At 43.3% G+C, this 22,742-nt stretch overlaps 1 protein-coding gene across 1 annotated transcript in view; it reads right to left on the bottom strand.

Annotated features, from left to right (window-relative positions):
- Positions 1-1,232: 1,232 nt before the first annotated feature.
- Positions 1,233-22,742, bottom strand: part of DNAH1 (dynein axonemal heavy chain 1) — a 122,153-nt gene continuing 100,643 nt past the window's right edge. The window contains exons 58-78 of the mRNA XM_063121137.1: positions 21,863-21,994; positions 20,518-20,643; positions 19,514-19,633; positions 18,655-18,804; positions 17,959-18,119; positions 17,371-17,596; positions 17,081-17,276; positions 15,387-15,538; positions 13,560-13,756; positions 13,184-13,328; positions 12,561-12,719; positions 10,810-10,941; positions 9,893-10,063; positions 9,205-9,384; positions 7,929-8,105; positions 7,045-7,215; positions 5,801-5,931; positions 4,606-4,750; positions 4,069-4,275; positions 2,577-2,811; positions 1,233-1,551 (exon numbers count right to left, since the gene is read on the bottom strand). Coding sequence (XP_062977207.1) covers positions 1,430-1,551; positions 2,577-2,811; positions 4,069-4,275; positions 4,606-4,750; positions 5,801-5,931; positions 7,045-7,215; positions 7,929-8,105; positions 9,205-9,384; positions 9,893-10,063; positions 10,810-10,941; positions 12,561-12,719; positions 13,184-13,328; positions 13,560-13,756; positions 15,387-15,538; positions 17,081-17,276; positions 17,371-17,596; positions 17,959-18,119; positions 18,655-18,804; positions 19,514-19,633; positions 20,518-20,643; positions 21,863-21,994 — 3,435 coding nt within the window. The 3' untranslated portion in view covers positions 1,233-1,429. The remainder of the gene's footprint in view (positions 1,552-2,576; positions 2,812-4,068; positions 4,276-4,605; positions 4,751-5,800; positions 5,932-7,044; positions 7,216-7,928; positions 8,106-9,204; positions 9,385-9,892; positions 10,064-10,809; positions 10,942-12,560; positions 12,720-13,183; positions 13,329-13,559; positions 13,757-15,386; positions 15,539-17,080; positions 17,277-17,370; positions 17,597-17,958; positions 18,120-18,654; positions 18,805-19,513; positions 19,634-20,517; positions 20,644-21,862; positions 21,995-22,742) is intronic.

Genomic DNA, 22,742 nt, shown 5'->3' on the forward strand with positions numbered 1-22,742 from the left:
CTCAGCAGCCATGGACTTGCACTATGCATATCCAGCTGAACCCTACCTCTCACAGCTGCAAGTAAGGATGGTGTGTGTGTGTGTGTGTGTGTCTCCTGCAGCGGCATTTATGAGGGTGTTAGGGCTGAGGAGAAACAAGACTCAACTGCAAGTTTGGTCTAGATTATGCTAGCCGGTGGCCATAGGGCATTGGTATTTTTGGAAGAGGAATTTCTCCCCTTCTTCCTCTACTTCTGAAACTTTTATTCCATGAGCATGTATAGGTAAGTCTCCTCTTATACTCTGTACCACATACTATACTGTGGAATTCAAAGGAAGGCCACAACTGCAGAGTGCAAGGACAATGGTTCCTGAAAACGTGGCTGTGCAGCTGAAAGCAGAACTACATTTGCTTTCTCTGCAAACATGTACAGATGCTGACTGTAGAAATATCTCTTTTTATATGTTGACAGACTCATCTATCTCTTGCTTTGTCCATTTCAAGTGCTGTAAATACCAGTTCTGGTTCAAAAAAAATAAAATGTATATCCAGTGCCTCTGGAGATGGCTTTAATCAGATCTGCAACACTGAAAGTGGTGCACAGGCTCTGTGGACTGGATTTCTGGATAAGAGATTGGTTTCTATATAATAAAAAGTACTTGGCTCTGGCCTGAAAACTTGGCGGCACAAAAATATGGAAGGCTTGAAGTGTGAGCTGGTACTGTCACAGTGCAGTGTACTTTGTTTAACATAATCACCAGGTTCAAAATGTGCATTATGTGCATTCCATGTCTACACTGCACTATCTCAGATTCTTTAGTACCTTCCTTATTGCAGTATCTGGGACTTTACTTCAAGGCTCTTCAAAGAATGCAGGTGATATTTTGAGAAGATTGTTGTCAGAACCACTCTGAGCTAGTGGTCCAAGATCTCTCTCGGAATTCCTGTGCATTACTTACAATGGTTTTAATCCAATACAACTCTATGATTTTATCCTTATACATCTTATTAATTGCTCCCTTCATTGGGCTGGATCCTAATTTAGTCATACTTGGAGGAGACCCAGTGAAATCAATGAGACTTCATTTAATCATGACAAACAAATCTGTTTGATTTCAATGGATCTACCCCCAAATATGACTAAATGTCGACCCAATCCCTAAAATCTCATTCCATACTAAACGATCGATCAAGAATAGCCTTGCAATCATCTTTGAAACTAAAAAAGTTTTCTTTACTAAAACAACTGTGTTATAACATTTAAATTCATGGGAAGAGAACCTTATTTCAGTTTTGTAACAGTTTGTTTAGGTATCATCCTGATTAGCTATGTGTTTCCTCAGGTGAGGCTTCATCAAATAAATCTAGTCTTGTATTGCTGCCATATAATGCCATTCTCCTCATCGGTTGAATGCTTTAATGAACTGTTCAGCTATATTGTTCCACTGTTCAGAAGTCCAAGGCGCAGATCAAGGCAACACCCCGCTTAATCCAGTGCCTCTGAGGCTTCTTGGTGGGGATTTCTACAGCAATCACATAGTTAGTAGAATGACCGGTTGTTGACAGTGTTCCTAGTAAAGATAAAATGAAAGCAACTGAAATATCGGAGAAAATATTATCCTTGTACCATTAGAGGCTGATGGTCCTTCAGCTAAAATTAGGGTTGCCACATCTTTAATTTCAAATAGGCATTATTGATTTCTGCAATGCTTTTCTTGGAAATATTTGAATTGTCTCACAAGAGATACACAATTAATATAAAATAGAACACTAAGGAACTGCTTGGGCATGGAAAATTATAATCTGATAGGCCACTTATAGGACAAGTAATTGCAAATATTATGGTCAGAACAAGAATTGCTTGTGAAGGCAGGGCTGTTATTAGTGGCATAACAATGCTGACTGCAATGTACCCTGAGCTCCCAGTCTGCACTTAAAGATGTTTGACTGCTTTTTAACATCAGTCCAAACAATCGGTTGGGTGATTGCAGACAGCCACGTCCTCTCTTTCTCTGTGTAAACATGCACAGAGATGTTTTAGATCAATAGGATGTGTGCTTTGTGTACATAAACATACATACGGCTAAGATGTTGATCCTAGTTCTTTTTTCCGTGGGAAAACTGAAGAATGATTCTGTGTATTGCCCTGTCTTATACAGAATGCTTAACTATCATCCGTGGAAAAGATTTCTGGTGGCTGGAGAACAAGGCTTCAAGTACTCTTCGATGTTCATTCTCCCGCTCTCTAGCAAATGTTTATGCAGAATCAGGCAAAATTGCTTAATCTACATATTTCATATAGAGCTGAAAAATTTGGAAGCAGAGGGCACACACAGCATTCAGAAAGGTACCCTTAAGCATAAAAGCAATGCTCTGTGGTCCCCTAATTGTTTTAGAAGAATGCCTGCTTCCTATTTCTTCTAGGACCCTAATAATTTTTTCCAGCATGGAGAAGCGCCTCTGCCTGTGCTACCCATAGCTTAATGTGAAATATTCTGAGGAATGTTCTTCACCAGGTTTTGGGATTTACAGAACTCCCCCCTTCCCACGCTCCCCAATCTCTTCCCTGAAAGTTCTGAGTAAAGAAAATGTTTACCTGCACGAGTGAGTGTCTTGTAGATGGGGCACAGATAGATGCCTGTGGCTGGAGGCTTGCGGTTGGGCACAGGAACCAACCAGAGGACTGCCATCTCTGTGTACAGCTCCTTAGGCCGTGACTCTGTGAGCTGGAAAAACATGGGGTCCCAACGAGCCCCTTCTAAAAATAAGCCATGGATGTAACATCCTTCAGCAGGACGTTGAGTTAGTTCATTTACAGACTTTCTCATCACCTAAATTAAGGGTAGAAAAACAAGATTTCACAAAAATGTAAGATGAGGGAAATCTGTCTGGAACAATAGAAAAAAGCAAGCCCATCTGTAGGATTATGCTAGAGTGATTAGTCTACTAGTAGCAGTGTCATTGGCTGTAGTGGAGAATGCCTGCAGCTGTTTAGCTGTAAAGGGACCAAGGTTGGGTAGCCAGAGTTGAGTTTTCATTTACGTTCTTGATAGGGCTGTGCAAGCCTCGGATTCGGAAGTACGAATCACGGAGGCCATTTTAAGGTGGATCCGCCATTATATGATGGGTCCACTGTTTTCTTGCACAGACCTAGGCTGGTAGGTCCCAGCATCCAGTGCATAGGAGGGCTGAACTTACTGGGGCCTCGCCACAATCACCTCCTTGGCATGAGATCACCAGTGGGTTAAGAAAACGTGAGATCGCCTCCTTGGTGTGATCATCTCCTCAGCGAGATCGCCAGCTTCCCTACGAGATCAACCTGGCGATCACGCCGAGGACGCGATTGCGATGAGGAATGGGGCAGTGGTGGCGGTGAGGCCCCAGTAAGTTCAGCCCTCCCAAGCACTGGATGCTGGGAGTTGTAGGCTGCATTGGGGCCTACCAGCCTAGGTCTGTGCAAGAAAACGGTGGATTCATCATAAAATGGCCTCCATGATTTGGACTCCTAAATCTGAGGCCCTAATTCTTGACACTTGGGTTTTTAGTGGTTATGTAGATAGAGCAGATGTAAGAAACGTGCTGCCCTTGGACACCAATTTGCCCCTTATACTTCTTGGTACCTGTGAAGGTACTCAGCCCTCCTCCTTTTTTTTTAAAAAAATAACACATTTTCTTATTAGCAACTTGTTTCACTTCTAAGCAAACAAAGGGCCTCTAGCTGCCGCCATCTTCATTTCCCATAAATACCTCTGGATTACATAATAGGTGTCAGAGACATTCTTAGGAAATGAAGACAGTAGGTGTCTGTAGACTGAAGCTTTCCTCTGGAGCATATCCAGCTACCAAGAAAAAGGAGGAGGAAAAAGAAAAAGGTGTTGAGAACTGAGGGTTCTAAAGAGTTATTTAGTGTGTTGGGGCTCAGATCCCATCTCTCCATTGTACTCCTTCTTTTGGTCAGGTTACCTGTCCTTTGAAACTGTGACAGTTTCACAAATTGCCAAATGTACTCCCAGGCCCAAAAAGGTCGTCTGGGACGGGGGTAGTGGTGGTTAAAAAGCGTAGTTTTCGATACATTCTGTTTCACTGACCTTAAAGTCAAAAGAGATGGTATCTATGGATATGACAGACTTCCTGGCAAAGTTCTGCAGTGTCCCTGTTAAAAAAGCCTGAGGAAAGAAGAAGCCACTTATCCAGAACACCGGCGGTATCCCTTTAGCAATCCACTTATGCAGGAAGTCAATGCGCAGCAGCAGGTCATTCACCCAGGAGGCCAAAGGCTTTAGGGATGGGTAGGCCTGTGGGAGAGAGACAAACAAGGGCATTCGCTTGTAGACCGGCCTCTAAACAAGGTTTGCAAAGTGTCCAGACGCAACCCAAAGAATCAGGCTTATGCCATGAGCATTTCTAATACAAATGCAAACTAACTCTAGGTGGCTAACTAGCTCAGAATCTCTGACCCAAGCAGGAATTCCTCTTTCTAGAATGGCCTAGATCTGTTTGTACACCTGTGAAATTTCAGTATGGTTTTATGAAAAGGAATCATGAATATAACCCATGTGGGATGGCTTTGTGAACACCCAAAGTACTGCAACTATATGGAAATATGGTTTAGCATTCAGAGGTACCTTAGTATTCCACATCTCTGGGACAATGTTGTTGTACAAGCTGTTGGACATCAGTTCCAGCTGGGATGACATTACCACTAGGCCTTTGAGAGCTTTCAGAAGATCTTTTAAACTCCCCGCAATTACTTCCAGAAGACGATTGTATCTGGGCAAAATTGAGACAACAGTTCTAGTAAAAGAAAAGCATGTGATCTAGTATTGTGATTTTGATACCAATTCATTTGAGACTATATACACTTCCACCAATATACAAATTTAAGGATATATTATTTTATTTATATACTGGTTTCCAAACAAAATGTTATCAAAGTGATTTATTTATCTTTGCGGGATGCAGCTCTGTAGGAAGATCATAACCTAGAGGTCACATGACAGGTCAAATCTCAGGACTGCTACTAGCATCAGTAGCCAACTATACATATATTTTTATTAACATAACTAGATATTAGATATACTAGATATTAAGGATAGTTTTGAAATACAATTCTGGATTGGAATATTTGTTTTTATCCAAATTCCTATTTTCAGGGGGGGGGGGGAATCTAAACGCATTGGTTTCAATAACTTGCTTTTTTCTGGTGAATGCATCAATCTGGATCTCAACTAAATTGTGTAGGTTTACAGTTCAATAATATGGGAAATGGGGCATCCCAGCCTGAGATTGAGCCATGCTGACTACAGAAGGGCCTCAGCCAGCACTTCCAGATGAGGCTTTTATCGTGCCATTGCCCTGCCACAGACACAGAATTTGACAGGGGGACCAGATGTTGTCCTCTCCCTTTTGTAACTCGCCTGTATTTTCCAACAGTTCCTGACATTCCTTTTATGGCAGAAAGTTTGTTAAAGGAAAAAGACTGAATAGCCATACAATGCCTTTGAATTAGTAGCACTAGGAGCCCTCCGTGTGGAAGCACCCTCACTACTCATGTTACAAGCAGACTGTTTTGAACAGCAGTTTCAAGGCTGTCCCACGCTGTAGTAGGAAAGTGCTCTGTTTGGGATAAATGATAAAACCAAAAGTGATGTGGAAAAGCAGTTCCCACCGGATCAGATCTATCTCCTTGCAAATCCATTGCACCCATTTGCTTTCCCTGGCACCTGCTCCTCTGCTAGTTCTAATTCGGTACACTGAAGAAGGTGAAAGGCAGAGCAACGCTGAGTCCTATACGGAGTTGGGTCAAAGCGAACGCTGTACCTGATCACCTCCTGTGCCAAAACAGTGTTCATGGACTCCTCATACAGCACAGGATATTTCAACATTACTTCGTGCAAGTTAACAGGCTGAGGCACCTTCTCCAATATGTCTTTCGATGTCTCCTCCACAATCTAGAAAATAGATGGAAAGGACATTGGAAAATACCCACGTTTGTGGGCAAAGAACTTCAGAGTTGTATTGTTATTTAAATTGGAGGACAGAAAGGAGACCATTGTCCAACGGAAAGCTAAATTACTTTTGAAGCTCCTGGCTTACATACAGAATTTAATTGCGATTGGGGGCTCATGACCTTGCCTTAGTTATTCATGGCAATGACTTGGGATTTCTGATATTTGGATTTGTAGAGATCTTCACACAGCAGGGGAGTTGTATAACTAGGACTGGATCTACTCAGTGGTAGAAAAAATAATACTCTGAGACCACATAACCCACATTTTGCACAAAAATGTGCTGAATGCTCAGACCTGGTCAATTATGCAAGTTGAGCTGTTGAAAAATTATCTTACTTTGCAAAATTTGGTGTCTAGTTATGCCCAAGAGCCCTGTCACTACCCACTGGAAATAATTCTGCTAACTTTTCTGGCTTCTGAGGGTTGTATCTAACTATTGCATGAGTAGATTCCTGCTCACACAACAGGACTTCCTTTTGTCCAACCCCTTTGCTCCCTGCCTCTATGCCTCTCTCACATAACCCACGGTCTGTTTTAGGGTTGTTTAACCCTCACATACTCTGGGTTTGTATGACACTACAACTTCTAAGCTGCGGCTGAATACGCAACCTAGTATCCATAGGGGTAGCAGCTTGTTGTGGGTTAAATAACCTGGTCAGGGTCAGGAGACTTTGAGACCTTCCACGAGCGGAGACCTTCCTTTCACGGATCCACCCCAGATTTGGGGAAGGGGGGCTCTAGGGGTGGGAGGGGAAATCCATTCATTAGCAGTTTCCATTCGGCCAGTGGATGATTAGCAATGGAGCCAACCCCCAATATTCCAGCAAGCATTGTCCACACTTCAACCATATTCTCAGTCATAACAACTAGAAATGTAAACCTGACATTTTCAGGAAAGTGAATTTTGTGCTGAGTATGGCACTTGTCAGCCGTTTCGTCCTCTCCAACAGGATTTCTCCATTCATGCTATACTGCCTCAAAAAGGCTTTCTGGAGGGGGGCTGTTTGGTTTGGCACAACATGTGGGCTCCGTCCTGGTAGCAGGTTTACAAACCTCCTCCCTGCTTTGTCCTCCTGTGGTTGATGTCTTTGGCTGAAGCTGAATAATGGCCCCAAGCAGTGCAAAGGTCTCATTCTGAGCAAAGGTGATGTTGGCGTTGTCATGCAATCCAAATATCTCTGGCATGTCATTGAGAGGAAGGGACTTGATGTATTGGATGTATCCCTATAGGGGGGAAAAAATCAATATGTAGGAATATGTTTTGGAAAAGAGGCCCAGATTGGATGATTGGTTGGGGGCTGCAGGCATATGCATATACGGATGCACACATGCTGGCACGCATCCCAGCAATCCTGATGCAGTGGGAAAGGGGCAATCTGTAAATTGGAAGCCTGGGGGGTGAGCGAAGAGCCTTCTCTCTATTCCTCCCCCAGTGATCCTGATAACAATCGCTCTTTCCATGCTGTGGATCGCTAGCGGAGCGGGTGGGGAGAAGGCCAACAAACAGCAATGGCTGAAATGGTGATAGTGGGAGGGACAAGGTGCCATGAGGGGGGGGGCAGGCACAGTTAAATCTTTTTGGGGTGCAGGTTCTGTCCAGAGAATGACAGAAAACTCATTCCAACCAGCTTTCTGACCTAGAGTCGTGAAGTGCACATGAATACTATATTTTCCCTTGGTTAACTTGTCACTCCAGCTTTTAGCCAAAATCTATACTTTGGAAGAGATTGCCTCAGCCTGCCAAGTGTTTCTTTCAGAAACTGCTTCATTTAAGAAAGGCCTTAAAAAACTGATACAAATTGCTGAACTACATATTATAGTTATACCCTGCCCAGTAACACATGCTCTCTAAACACAACAGCAGCATACTTGGAGACAAGAACAGGTTTGGCTCCTTGTATTGATGCAGCATGTGTCTACAATTTTTTTAAACTTACATTGAGGTCATAAGTGGTACTAATTTGCTTGTAGATACCAGATTGGGAGTAACAATGTTCTGGAATTAGAACATCTGGACTGTAGAAATCTTCTAAAATATTCATGATGCAGCGCCTGTCCCAGTCATCAGTCACTCTGCCGCCATAGTTAATCTCTCCAGCAGTGTACTTCAGAACCTACCAGGGCACAAAATGTATTTATTTATTCATTTATTATATTTATGCTCCGCCTTTCCATAAAAAAAAACCCGCTAAAAATAAATCCCAATATATTGCAAACAAGCAATATCACAATAAAACTGTATAAAAAACGGGTTAGAGAAAATCAAAAGTTAAAAAAATAATGGCATCCAGTTCAAAACAAATGTCTTGGCTTGAATCAATGTCTGGCAAGAAGGCACTTCTGAAAGTGCAGGGGGGGGTGGCTTTTCCAGCCCAATTGCCTCACCCTAAAAGCCACTCTGAAGAAACCATCGACTCTCTGGAGTAGTGTGCAATGAGTTATGGGGAGAAGGGGAATCCGTGACCTCTTCTGCGTGCACAGAAGTGCTTTCTCTCATGCATGGGGATCTTTAGGTTCAAGACCTTATCTGGATACATTGGTCTCCATCACTTACATAAACATCTGCACGGGCAGAGAATCCTATGGGACAGGAGAGGGAGAACCCAAGCAGAGTTGAGCTCATGTAACGTTTTGTCCCCTGTTTTGGAAGTTAAAATAAACCCTGTTGCGGGGCCACCAATTCCAACAGGTTGGAAATAAACTGTGCCAGCTCCAAGGCTTTCGATCCCAGAGACCCACAGCCTGTCCTATATCATATCTTGATGTAGTGAACTGCTCTGAAGGCTCAATAATGGAAATGCAAGATACAAAAATCTTAAGACTAAGAGAAATAAATATAACCCAGAGCCTATAGCTGGGGTTCCACAACAAACCAAGGTGGTTCCTGAAAAAGAGTTGCATAAAATGTCGGTATTCTATCACAGCATAGTAAGAGAGGCCAACATATATTTTGATACAGCTCCTGTGTTGTAGCACATTTTTCCATTGCTTCTCCAGAAAGTCAAAGAAAATTGAAGGTGAAAATTTTCTGCCAAATACAGTGATTGAACTCTGTATTTTATCAATATCCCCAATAAGGCTAGAAGCACACTTCCACCCACTTCCCAAGTATTAGATCATCAAAATATTCACTCAGTTGTCTTGGAAAGTTTTCCATCTTCACTCATGTTCCTGTGCTCCATATTTCAAACTTCGTCTACCCCAGTACTCTACCTTGTAGGGGATGTCTTCATATTCATCCAGGAACATCTTCAGCTGGCTGATGCAGATGCGCAAGTCTCCGTCCGTGAACTCATAAGGAATGTTGAACCCCAGGGGCCCAAACTTCCTCCTTTCCAGTGCATTCCCATGGAAGAGGCAAAGGGAGAGAAGCAAGGACTTGAACTCAGTAATCTGCAAGGCATGGAGATAAGGCTGATAAGACACATGCCTAACCTGAACTTCGACAAAACGTTTTACGGCTTTAAAGGTCACAGGTTAAAACGTTAAGATGTGGGTGGGGGGTGCTTGTCGAAATAGTGTGGGGTGGGGGGTGCTTGTCGAAATACTGAATAATCTCGGCCCTAATTTCAGCCTTTCCAGACTGAAATGGAAAGTGCCTCTTATTTGGCTCCATTTCAATGGAGGAAACACATCCACATTAATGAAGTCTGTTCATCAAGGAAGAAGGGAAAAATAACACTTCCATTAACAGTTACTTCTCATGCGTAAGGAAGCCATACAGTTGTGCACCATCACAATGTGGTAATCTTGGGGCAGAAGCACAGTGGCAGTGAAGAGGAACGTTGAAGCTCATTGTGGATGACTACCAAAACTGACGGCCAACAGGTTCCTTGGTAATTCAAAGAAAGCTAGTAATGGCAGAGAGTTGTCTGAAGATGTGGCAGGAAGGGTCTCTTACCTTGGTGCAGGAGTTCAAGAAGTCATTGTTCAGGCTATTGTAAGACTTCAGCAGATTGGCTTTTACTCCTCGAGGGGGCTCAATGGTCATCTTGGACCCATTCTGGAGGATGGACACTGGAAACTTGCTACTAGGCAAACTGGTGAGCCAAAGTCGGAAGTCCCGGTGCACCTGGACAATGGAAATAAGAGCAATGGGTAATCAAAGAGAAAGAGTTCCTTCCCCCCTCCACCTTTGAAGCTACTTTCTACTGAAGAGTCTTTTCTTCCTCCCATCAGAGAAGTATTTCTCAGTCATGGTTATCACAATAAAGATGTTTCTCTGGGGCAGGCAATATTTCTGCTTAAGAGATCCTGCTATATCACTGTGAGCTTTTAAATATATCCTGCATTAAACATGTGCTTTATTCTTAGGAGATCATTCAAATATGGTTAACACCTGGTGCACTGTGAGCTCCGTTAGGGAAACATAAAACACGGAAGATTCGATTTCATCTTGCAGTTGTGCTGCAGTACGGAGCCTTTGGATTCTACAACAGATCAGCCTTTTTGTAACTATTCCCAGCTTCCTTTTAGCAACATAAGAAGGTTTTGCAAAGAAAGCGGGGAACTCTAGAAAGAGATGAGGCCTGACCGCTGCTCTCCAATGACTTTGAGTACATGGCTATGAATACCCATACATTTTCCGAAAGGAGCTTAGGGGATGGCTTTATTGTTTCTGCTTGGGATTTAAGTGTTTTGACAACTCAACAAGTGAAGGAAGGCTTTGATAGTTAAAGATACACTCCTTTCCCTGAAGTGGCAGCCTTAACTCTTGGGACAAGACAAGCAGAATCTGACTAGAGCCTTTAAGGTGTAAAACATCTTCAGTATTCAATTAGGAAGTAAGAAAGAAAATCCTAAGTCCATGTGTGTCACCTTGTCAGGGTTGATGCCTTCAATGAGTCTCTCCAAAGAGGGCATCCAGCTCGGAGCCAGGTGGCAATTCTGGAAGAAGACCCACTTCCCACGCTCCATAGCGGTGCGCATCATGGCTTCTGCACGGGGACCCTACAAAGCAACACAGAATTACTCATCCCCCCCTCCTTACAGTTAGAAGAAGCAGAATATGTTATATACAAAACCAGCAAATTCATGACATTTTCATGAATGTGATGATTTATAGAAGTAACAGAACCTCGTTTATCTTGGGAATCCGAGATACCCTGGCCCAGAGAGTTGGATCCAGATTTCATCATACTTAGAGCAGACCTACTGAAACCTAGTATCCACAAGTATTGCCTAGCTCCCTGGTGGGAAGGTCAAAGCAGCTTGTAGGTCTACTTTAGTTGATTTAGGAAACCCAAGCTCCACTGACCAGAGCCAGGTGTAACATATAGTGGGGGTGGGCATACACAGAATGTGTGCCTCAGCCCATTTGCAGCCTAGGAATTTGGTTTTGGATCAGAACGGAATTTTCAGTCCTTTGCCACAAAATTTCAATCCTGGTTTTCCCCGCACCCAAACTTTCTTTGTTTCAGCAGCCGTGGGTGGGGGAAGAGGGTTGTTGTTGTTGTTGTTGTTAAAGAACTGCACATCAGACACCCTTGACAACCTACTGCAAGCCACCCCAATGACTATCAGTAGTTTCCAATCTACTTTCGGTCATCCCTGGCCTATATTGTTTTTTGCTTTTTTACCCAAACTGCAGATAATTTCTCCTTTGTAATATCTGTAATTGTGATAAGCCTTTGAGAGCTTCATGGATTTTCACCGTAATAATGCCAGTGATACCTTCATGCTGCCCTGTTACGTATTCATCTAATGTGAGCACACACTGAAAAGGCAGAAAATTGCCTTGTGAACTCCACGTTCCTTTCTACCTTCCCAACAATTATAACATAATTCAACTCACACACTCCTGATTTTTTGGTTGTAGAAAACTGATAACAAGTAGAACGAAATATGATTTTTGCAGCAAATAATCTTGTGAAAGTTAGGTCTCATCTCTAGTATAAAACGGGGGTATCAGTTCTCTGTCAACAACTTATTTTGCCAAAAGCTTATCCAGCTTATTCAGAGGGTTGCCAGTTCTCAAATTGAGTGAGCTGGATCCAGATTTAAGTGCATCCAAGGAAGGTACCTCCACCTGATTTCCAGGGATCCCCCTTTCCCCCACACAACAGCCTACCCCTTTCAGCGGGATCCCCCAAACCTCTGGTAGCATTTTCAGGGGTCTGGAGGGGCTGCAGTGGGGAGGAAGAGAAGGGAAGTCTGCTTCCACCAGCCCAGCTGCATGTGCCTACATCTGGATCCAAACCGTTTTCCATTTGCAGGACACTTAGAGGTCTACTGCAGGAGAGCCAGTGTCACTGCTCAAAATTCCTGAAAGGAGGCCCCCCAGGGCAAGGCTAGAGGGAGAGCATTGCCTCTGTAGCTGGCGGACAGTGCTCTTGAGGGTTGAGAAAGAGCGGGACTCAAATCCCACTTGGGACAAACTGGTGCTTAGACATGAAAACTCACTGGTGGTCTTGGGTATGTCCCTAGCTCTTTTGCTTAGCTGCAAATGTGTAAGATGGTAATGGTAGCAGAGCATGCATTTAAAGCACCGTGCATCTTAGAGGCACTAAAGAGCACTTAATAATGAGCTTTGCTTGAAGGGATAATGTGCCTCTGTACAGAGCTCTTACTTGTCCTTGGCCTAGAGAAATAGCAGAGAGTTTCTTGGAAAACTTCATTTCTTCAGCAAATTTGTAGAGATCAGCTGCTGGGTCTGTGCCTGGAGAGAGGACGAAGATCAAGGGGGTGGTCGAAGCAGATTCCTTAAACACCACAGAGAGGTTTGCAGTCTGAAACGGAGAGGGGGCAGGGGGAAAAGAGAGGTTTTCTATTAAAAACTGGTGGCTGACATTAGAGAAGACAGTTTTGCTCACAGTCAGCACACAACACAACACGTCCCCTTCCTAGGCTTTCATGTCTATTGTAGGGATATAAACCTGTGCCCATACTTGGACTTGGAAAAGGCACAAAGTGATAGTCAGCCTTCTCCATCCTGCTGCTGCACACAACCAGTGTGGTGTAGTGGCTAAGGTGTTGGACTGGGAGTCAGGAGATCCGGGTTCTAGTCCCCACTCGGCCATGGAAACCCACTGGGTGACTTTGGGCCAGTCACAGACTCTCAGCCTAACCTACTTCACAGGGTTGTTGTTGTGAGGATAACATGGAGAGGAGGAGGATTATGAACGCCACCTTGGGTTCCTTGGAGGAAAAAAGGTGGGATATAAATGTAATAAATAAATAAATAAATAGCTACCTGTGGCTCAATAAAGCTCTGCCCCAAGTTCGTAGCCACAAAGTCCTGCATTGCATTGGTGACTTTGTCCCCGCGGAGACAGCGCAGGACCAGCAGCTTCTGGAAGGAATCCAATTTGGTGTTCCAGATGCCAGGCAGAGGTTCCCTGCAAGAGAGGAACAGATTCTATATCAGAGTTGCAAATCATGCATAGAAAACATTGTACATGCTGGATTAGAAGACGGATGCCGTCAACAGCAAACAGCATCTCCCTAGCAATTTTCTTGGTAAAATTATTATTTTCAACTGATTCTCTATTTGTAAATGGTGCAAGGCACTGCTGAGCTGAGCAAAAGTCAGTATCTACAACCATACTGGAGACTGAAGGGAAAGTCACCTGTGAGGCTCGGCGCTGTCAAAAATTCCTCGGAAAGCAGGCAAGTTTGTCACAAAATCATCTGCAAATCTGGAAAAATTGTGTAGGTTGCTTAAGGACAAGATATCATTCCACGCTCTTTCATATAACCATGTAGGAGCTGGGTTATCTCGTACAGTCTTAACGGCACCACCAGAAATAAGGTATCGCCATTCGTCCTATATGTTGGAATCAGAAAGAATATGTAAGAAAAGTAGGCCTCATCTTGTGATTTTTTTCTGCTGTGAATCTTGGCCAGTTGTGCCAATATGTGACAATGCCCATTCCTCATATTTTTTTTAAAAAGGAGTACTTCATACTAAACCTACTAAACCTGGGCCAAATCCTTTGGCCCAGTCCCCCCCCCCCCTTTCATGGGGGAGAAGTCTTGGCTTTACCTTGGCCAAAATGAGTTGGCTGAGGGATTTTTTTCCAGAAGGCATGTTTTTGACCCAAGAATGCCTCTGGGAATGATGCTATGTCATCATATGAAATTGTCCCCATGGACATTCTGGCCCAGAAAATGCGGTGAGGCTCTCTTCAGCCTCCCAGCCACCACTACAAGTGTTGGCGAGGCTTTTAAGCATGTAAATAAAGGTGAGGGGAATATCTCAATTAAACTAAGTCACACACACCCACACCATTTCTGAAAAACCCGCCTGCCCTCTGAAAACAGCTGAATATTCTCCCCCCTTTCATGGGGGAATAAACATTCCTGCATACTTAATACTTTTTCCCCGTCCTGGAAAGATAACATTCAGTGACATTAAATGGGATTCTACCAGAGTTCTTCTTGATTCTGCTTCATACGGTTCACGGAGAACTCCCCTCAGTGGTGGACAGAGGCAACTTCGACAAGGGAAGAGGAGGCCCTACTCCTCAAAAGTTCACATGCGCAAGCTATGCAAATAGTAGAGGTTCATAGGCCTTGAAATAAGAGCCCATACTTCTGTCCCTTCCCCTAACTGTTCTCTCACGATCAGTGCTATAGGGGTTAAATAGTAGTTCCAGTCCTAACCTTTCAGAACACCTGATATACCAGGAATACTAGGAATATACTTAATTGGACTGCCAAAGATACTCTTAACTGGCTAGACCCTATATTCAGTAGTTAGGGTAGGGCCAAAGCTTATACTGAAATGTGGAAAGAAACACGGGATGTCCCTCAACGTGAAGGTCAATAGAAGCATCTGCCTGGAAGCGGAGTGTAACAGCAGCTCCAGACGTTATAATTGTTGCAGGAAAACACTAGTTGCACTGATGTTTCCTGTAGCACATACATAGTGACTTGGATCCTTGGTTGCTCCTTAAAGGGAGGGGGCTGCCAATTCCCCCCTCCTTCTGCATCCCACCACATTATATCCCGCTCCATTCCCAAGGATTTCCCCAACTGCCAGGAGCACATTTTCAGGAGCAGGGGAAAGTGGGAATGCCCCATTCTGTGGATGTAAAACCTGCCTCATTCACAGAAGAAAAGCTAGGATCCAAGCCAAGGTGTAGCTGTCAAACAGGCATCTATAAACCTCCGTGAACATGGGGGGCGGGGGGGGGGAATGGGACCTGTGGTCTAAATGGGTTTTTCAGATGTCTGCACTTCCACATACGACATTCACACGTGATGTGTTTGCTGTGGGAAGCAGCAGTGCAACCATTTAAACAAATGGAATTGCATTAACTCACCATACCTAAACATGCTATAGTCATGTTAGTTCTAAAGCACATCGTTACTCACTTTTGAAAGCAGCCTCACCGCTGTTCATTGCTGCTTAGATTCTTGCTGAAAAGGGAATCAAGATGTTGTTTACTCACCATGTCTACTTTGCCTTCATTCATCATGATCCGGATGCACACTAGAAAGGCAAACATGAGCTTGTGCTTCTCAAAGAGGCTGCGGCATACGTTGCTGTAGAGGCTGAAGGTCAGGTACTTATTGATATTTGCTATCCGCTTCTTGAGCGTGTCTGGAAATAATCACAAAAATAAAAATGCAGAGAGCAAGGAGGGGAAAATGACCCACAATGACCCCACAGTCTTTAGCACATTGTTCAAGGAAGACATGGGCTTGTTTTGAAAGCTTGACTTATGCCTTGCCTCTGATGGTTGCATAATGAACACTGCCTGAAAGAATGGAGAGTGGTAGGAAGTCAGTGCTTCAAAACATGGGAGGGGAACCCCCGACCTACAGGCCTCATATGGCCTGCAGAGCCTTCATGCTTTCCTCCAGAAGGTGGGCTTTGGCTCCTAAGCCTTGCCCACCCACCCCGGAGAAATCCCTGCTGGTATCTCCAATCTGTGATTGGAGATAACGGCAGGGGATATAGACAGGCAGCTAGGGTTGGGACTCAGCTAGCGTTCCAAGTGTTCGCTCGCTGTGTGCCATCTCAAGTACCAGGGGGCACTTTCCTGACTGATGCCTTTCCCCCTCCAATTTAGTTCTCCACCTCCATTTGAAAAGAACGCTCCCATCCAGAATTCAATTAAAAGGGCCACCCTTTAGTTATGGTGAAATAAAGCAGATGATGGCACATGGTCATGCTTCAAGGCCAGCTATATCTGTTGAACATGCTAGTTCTACAGACTTCATGGCGGAATTTTGCCACCGCCATCACCACTGAGTCCTGAAATGGTAGCCTCATTTGTTATTAGACAGATGCAGTGAAAAGCAAATCATTTCTGAACCCAAGACAGTAATAATTTGAAACCAAGTTGGAGTTCACTGTGATTAATCAGCGACTCTGGCAATAAGACAGTAGGGCCTGATTATGATCAGGAATGAGTAGGTGTCAGTGTCCACTTAAAAAAAGAGATGTCTGTAGCAATTTCATTCCAATATAGTAGAACTCTACTGGATCCTTGAAATGCAAGGACTGTAAGACCTCAATCCCTCAGAAGTGAATTATTATCATTATTATTACTTACTAACTTATTTATTTATTTATTTATTTATTTATTTATACAGCACTATCAGTGTACATGGTGCTGTACAGAGTAATTGTAGGCTATCTGTGGGATGTTTAACCCATTATTAAACTATAGTGTCTGGATTCGGATGTCACGTTATCACCTCACCCCCACATTGGAGGATGAATATTCAAAATGGTCATGGAATTTTGGGTTAATTAATGATTTGCTGCTGTTATGAATGAACCAGGTCAGTGCCTGAGCATCTTCCAGAAGAACTGCAAGGCCTTTTTATTTTGGGATGGTTTGTAATAGATGGGTCTAGACTCCAACAGGGGACAGAAAGGGATAATACTTGGGATTTTAATCCATTTTGTACAGTATGGAGCTCTTATCCTGATCAGGGACATGTTTCATTTTAACTGTTTGTCATGACTTACATCCTACTGCTACCGACACACACACACACAAATTCTTTACAAGTTCTGAATCCTAGAACAGGGCAGAATTTGCCCCTTTGGTGATGATCAGAGTATATGAGACACTGATGTATTCTGGGAGGGGAAGGGATTTCCACCACACTCTTTAAATTATACAGGTACCTGCTCTCTCAGAGTTTGAAATTCCTGTCAGGAATATGTTGAGGAACCATTCTAATGAATACTGGTACATGGGGTCAACATTGGACAGGTCTGAGACGCAGAAGAAAAGAATCTGGGTGCGCACAGCCACCGGCACGTACTCCAGCCGAGTGATATCAATATCCTTCTCCGTTTGCTCAGCTACCTTCACTTTGGCCTGCAGGAGATTGAAGACCATAGCAAAATGCAGAGTTCCACATCATGTCAAAAGGAACAGCTGACTCAGGTGGAAATGCAAATCCATCACCAACCTGAATTTCTCCTGCTTTTAGCTTAGATGCCTCCAACACTTTGATGAGCTCCAAATCATCAACAGGGTTCCCCTCAGAGGAGCTGAGGCGGTACAGGATTTGATCTTCTATCTCCTTCAGCTCTTGCCGCATTTTGGCGTTACTGACAATCAGCTGGTTCTTAGCCTCTTCTAAGTCAGGCCGCTCTTCAGCCACTACTTGGCCTAGCAATTGGTCCTCTAGGCCACTGTAAAAAACAAACATCAATTATTATAGCCTGACCTGGTTGCAACCTGCAAGCCCAATATGGCCAGGCAAAGTCGCAGTTCAAGCTCTCAAAACTGATGGGATGCACCCCTGCCTTGAAACTACAGATGGGGAATAGCAGCTGACATGATTAGAAAAAAAGAAAGAGGAACAGAAAGTACACTTGTTGGCAAACAGAAAACATCCAAATTGAAAAACATTTATCCATCATTGGATAATCATTCAGTTATCCATCATTGTTCCCAAACTAATCATCTCAGTATACTTGACTTCCACATTCAGAAAAAGAACAGCTAGGGTCAAGGTCTGACGCAGGTAAAATGTACAGAAGGCTGACGTTACCTGGGGGAGAGGGTGAAGTTAATCAGTGTGAGCTTGGTGGATAGCTCTGGTGTGTAGTGGGGATTAGGTAGGTTGGTGGTGATGTACATCTTGAAATCCTCGTGATATGGGATTACAGTGTCTCCCAGCTTCAGCACTGTGCTACCTTGTTGTTTGTAAGTCTGGATATTGGGGAAACAGATTCAAAAAGGTAAAAAGTACTATGCAAAACAGAAAGAAAAAACACAAAATTCTATCTTAGATAGGTATCATGATTTTTATAGCCAACTCTGTCTAACAAATTCATTTTGCTGAGAGTGCAAGATGGTGGGATGAATAAAACTGGATGCTGGTGAGGAATTCCATGGCCAGAAATGGTATCCCTGATTTCTACAGAATTGCTGGGTGCTCTGGTAGAACCATCCATAACCAGTTGATTTAGGATTTGTACAGTCTCAGCCCTGCCTCCTAGTTGCACTTGGGAGTAAATCACCTCATCATAGATGACTTGGTTCAGTATCAATATCATCTTAAACTGGCTAGCAATATCTTCTCCTCCATCTTATGGATGATGGGCTGGGGAAGAGCAGCTAATAGATGGGGTGGAGGGTGGGGTGTTAGGGAGAAAAACCAGCAGGCAGAAGGGTTCAGCTTGCTCCTCCTGCCCAAAGCTTCTCAACTGCAATTTTCACCTTCCCGGCCCATAAGAGGAGGCACCTGTTTCAGCAAGACTGGTTCAAGAGCAGGATCCAGTTCTTCCCCTACGTTCTCCAGGAGAAAGGGCTTTCCAAAACGAATAGCATTCTCTAAGCTGCGCAGGAAGTCCCGGTCACTGAGCTTCGAGGTATCTAACCCATTATCTTTCTCCTGAAAAACAGCAAAGTGCAAAGAAACTCAGCACAAGTGACAATAGCAGGCCTGCTTTGTGCGAATGTGGAAGAAAACAAGAGACAGAAACTGATTAAAATGGACATGGGGTAGGCGGGTGGAGAGAGCTATGTATAAAGCATACACGTTGCTAATTAACGGAACATGACAGGCACCAAATTGTGAAGTTCACCCAGAACCAGGCCAACATGAGGCTTTGAAGAGCCAACCCACCAAAGTGTGACAGCAACAAAGAGGAATGCTTGTATGATGGGCAAAATAGCCAGTGTCGCTCCTGATATTTCTCTTCATGATTACAGTTCAACACCCTGCTGTGCTTTGGCTTTTATGTTTACTGTGTCTCACATTACAAAGACAATACTCAGAACTTGGGAGTTGAACCTCCAAATCTTTGCTCAGGGGTGAAGTTTAGTCTTCTGCCTTCTAACTCTAAAACAAAAATCTTCTGCATACAAGAAGAAGCAGAAGAAAATCAGAACAAACAAACGTACAACTTTTGTTTAAAGTCAGCAAATCAGAGATACAGATATATAAGAGCAACTTTTTCTACAGTTGTATTTATCATTTGTAAAGTGTTAATTTTAGGTGAGATGTAAATACCAGGCCTTCATAAGAACAGAGCTCTAATGGCACTACCCTGGTACCAGTGAATGTGGTTAATAACGTGTCAGAAGCGGAAGCAACTTGCCAAGTTCTTTATCCATTTGTTGGCTTGTCCCTGGGGGTCTATGAACAGAGTCCAGCGTTGAGAGAACTGTGTTATCATCCCATTCTCTACCGACAAAGTATCATTGGGTAGACCTGCAATCTGTACAAGAAGAAACATGACTTTAACAGTAAATGCAGGACTGTGACTTAACAGCACATGGGTGAGAACACATCTTCTGCATCAAGGAAACCTAAATTTTGTAATCAACACAAATTATGTCAAACATGCATATTTGCACATGCCTCTTTATTTTGCATAATTTATACTGCTTCTGCTAGTTCCAGAGAAGACAAGGAACCATGTATGGCATTTTTGCAAACCACTGTATGGTTATCTTTTGCTTCACGGCAACAACTTTCTTGAGTTTTGTGGGCAAAGAAAGTAGGGCCAGGAAAATTCAGGGCATTCTCATGGAGCTTTTAGTTCTGGACTTGACATGCTGTTTCAATGCATCAAATACCCACAGCAATCGAGATCCTGGTGTGTCAACTGTGGTGGTCTCTGGCTAGCCAGCATGAATGACAGGAACCAACCCAGGTAGTGCAGTTTTCCTGACTGGCTTTATAATTTTAGCACAGGGATCCCCAAAAGGAAAAGGTGGCCACCTTTTCCAGAGATATTTCATATGCTCCAGATTGTGTGGGAAGGAACATGACCATTTCACCAAATCTCTGAGCTGTTTTGAATTAAACTCTGAACCTGGGTTCAAGATCATTTTCAAAAAAGGGACTACAGAATCAAATAGCTCTGCTTGAGCTGCTCCAAGCAGCATTTATAAGGGATTATTCTCTGCAACAAAAGTCACCTTGGCCCATTTACACTCAAGTAGAATTTGGAGAGTCCCTGAAACTTTTTAGAAGCTCTGTGAGCTGCTCCTCCATAGGATCGCTCTATGAGTTGCACTTGCCTTTAAGGGTCACAGCTATTCAAAGCATAGCGAGGTACCATAAGCCTAACCAGCCAGTGTACACTATTCACATTACCTGCCATGATCGGATTTTCACTGGGTCTCCAAGTGTGGCTATCAGGTTTGGCTCCTTGGTGTGTGGAACATTATGTGACTGAAGCTGACTTACCCATTCCTCATAAAGTGATATGCGGTATTGACCCTACGAAGGAAAACTATGCATCGTTAGTATGGGATCATAACACTGTTATTTAAATTGAAGCTCTCTCCATCTATTTATTACATTTCTATACTGCCCAATAACTGAAGCTCAATACCCCAGTATTAATTCCTAATGTTGAAGGGAAGCTTTGAGGCTCCAACGCATAGCTGTTTTACAGCAATAGACGCTGCCTGGGGATGTTTTGCGTGTTGCCTCTATTCATACATGACAGGGTGTGGGCTCACATGCTGTCTTTCACAAATAGATTTGTTTATTTACTTTTGTATTTATTCATTACATTTCTATAATGCCCAATAGCCAAGGCTCTCTGGGCAGTTTACAATTAAAACCATAAAATACAGCAAGTCATAATATAAAGCTTTAAAAGTCATATAAAACCAAAATAAATTACAGCCCAGGGAACGCCTGTGTGAAAAGATATGTTTTTAGGAGGCGTTTAAAGGATGTTAACATTTTCTGCCTCCTGAGCTGCACAAGGGAGGGTTTCCCAGTGGGTGGGTGCCGCTACAGAGAAGGCCCCACTCTCAGGGTTCTTCAAGGCGATATTCTCTTTGTTTTGGAATAATCAAAACGAACAGATGTCTCCATGGTTTGTTATAAACATAGCTTGTCATCAAGCCCAACTCAGGTCTTACAACGATTTGCTCTTAACAGGAATTGCCTATTTATTACCAAGAATTGCCTATTTTAATTAATTAATTAACTAATTACAATTCTATACTGCCCAATAGCTGAAGCCCTCTAGGTGGTTCACAAAAATTCAAACCACAAATATGGCATAAAACATTATAAAAGCCTAAAATTACAATATAAAAGTACAACCAGAATAAAATGTAGCAACAATGCAGAGATTTAAAATGCAGATTTAAAACAGCAGAGCTAAAAGACCAGAATGCTAAAATGCTAGTCAATGACAAAAGAAGGACTGGGAAAATATGGGAAGATTACTAGCAGACTGCAACATCATCTGGACCCACCATAAAATTCTGGCTGGGCAATTGCACAATAAAAGCCTTATATATGAACACTCGGGCAGCAGACAAATTCAGTGCTATGGCTCTCATGGACAGCTATAACATCAGTGCAATTAACCTGATGTCATGGAATGGATTTGGATACAGATTTTTCCTTTGGAAGCTTGATCCAAGACTAGACAAAGCCCAGCTATTTTGGAAAACAAAACATTCATGTTGCTCACCGTAAAAGCGCCCAGGTATGCTATGAAGCCAGCTGAAACCAGCACATCTCCAGCAATGTTGTTGATCATATAATCTAGGTTCTGGACTGTTTCCTGCCAGCGCACCCTTTCATCAGCCAGGCCATTAATTAACTGGGAAAAAAGACATGTATGAATTGCCATTCAGCTTCTTCCTCAAGGGGCCTGCTCCAATCTGCCAAAACCCAACACAAGGGTCATAAGACAACAGTGACTGGGATCTCCCTTCTAAAACAACAACTATGGGAAATGAAAGAGCAGGCCTAACGCCCAGTTTTGATTAAGGCCTCAAGATTACCGTATATTAGGATTAGAGAAACTTTTCCCTGACAGACATAATTCTCAGTTGAAAGGAATGATGATACTATTCCCCCCACCCCACCCTCCAAATAAAGCCTACAGAAAATACTAGGCTTTTTCATTTCATTTTAAACTGGATACAGAGTTCTAGTAAAAAAAAAAATTCTTGGCACCAAAATGTAAAATGGCTGTTGTACGTATGGCTATGATTGATGGCAGGAGGGCAGAACCTCTTTCAGCCCAGTGGCCGAATTCCAATTGGAGACACTCTCAGGGGCCACATCTCAATGGTGAGCAGAACCAACGGGGGGGGAAAGGGTGTGTGGATAAATAGAACAGGGGCGGAGCCATAAACACTAAAAATGCAGACATATTGTAGCTTAAGGCTTTTACTGCCAGTAACTAAGCCTTAGGGGAGGCATTTCAAGCTTTTAAAATGGGAGGAAGCAACTGCACAAAACCTGGGAAACTACCAAACCATTGGTGGTTAAGGAAAAGGGGTGGCGCCAGGGGGAGGGCCAGCCTGGGGCCCCCGGAGGGCCAGATGTGGTTCCATTTTTTG

Source organism: Elgaria multicarinata, chromosome 3 (assembly GCF_023053635.1).
Source record: "Elgaria multicarinata webbii isolate HBS135686 ecotype San Diego chromosome 3, rElgMul1.1.pri, whole genome shotgun sequence".
NCBI lineage: Eukaryota > Metazoa > Chordata > Lepidosauria > Squamata > Anguidae > Elgaria > Elgaria multicarinata.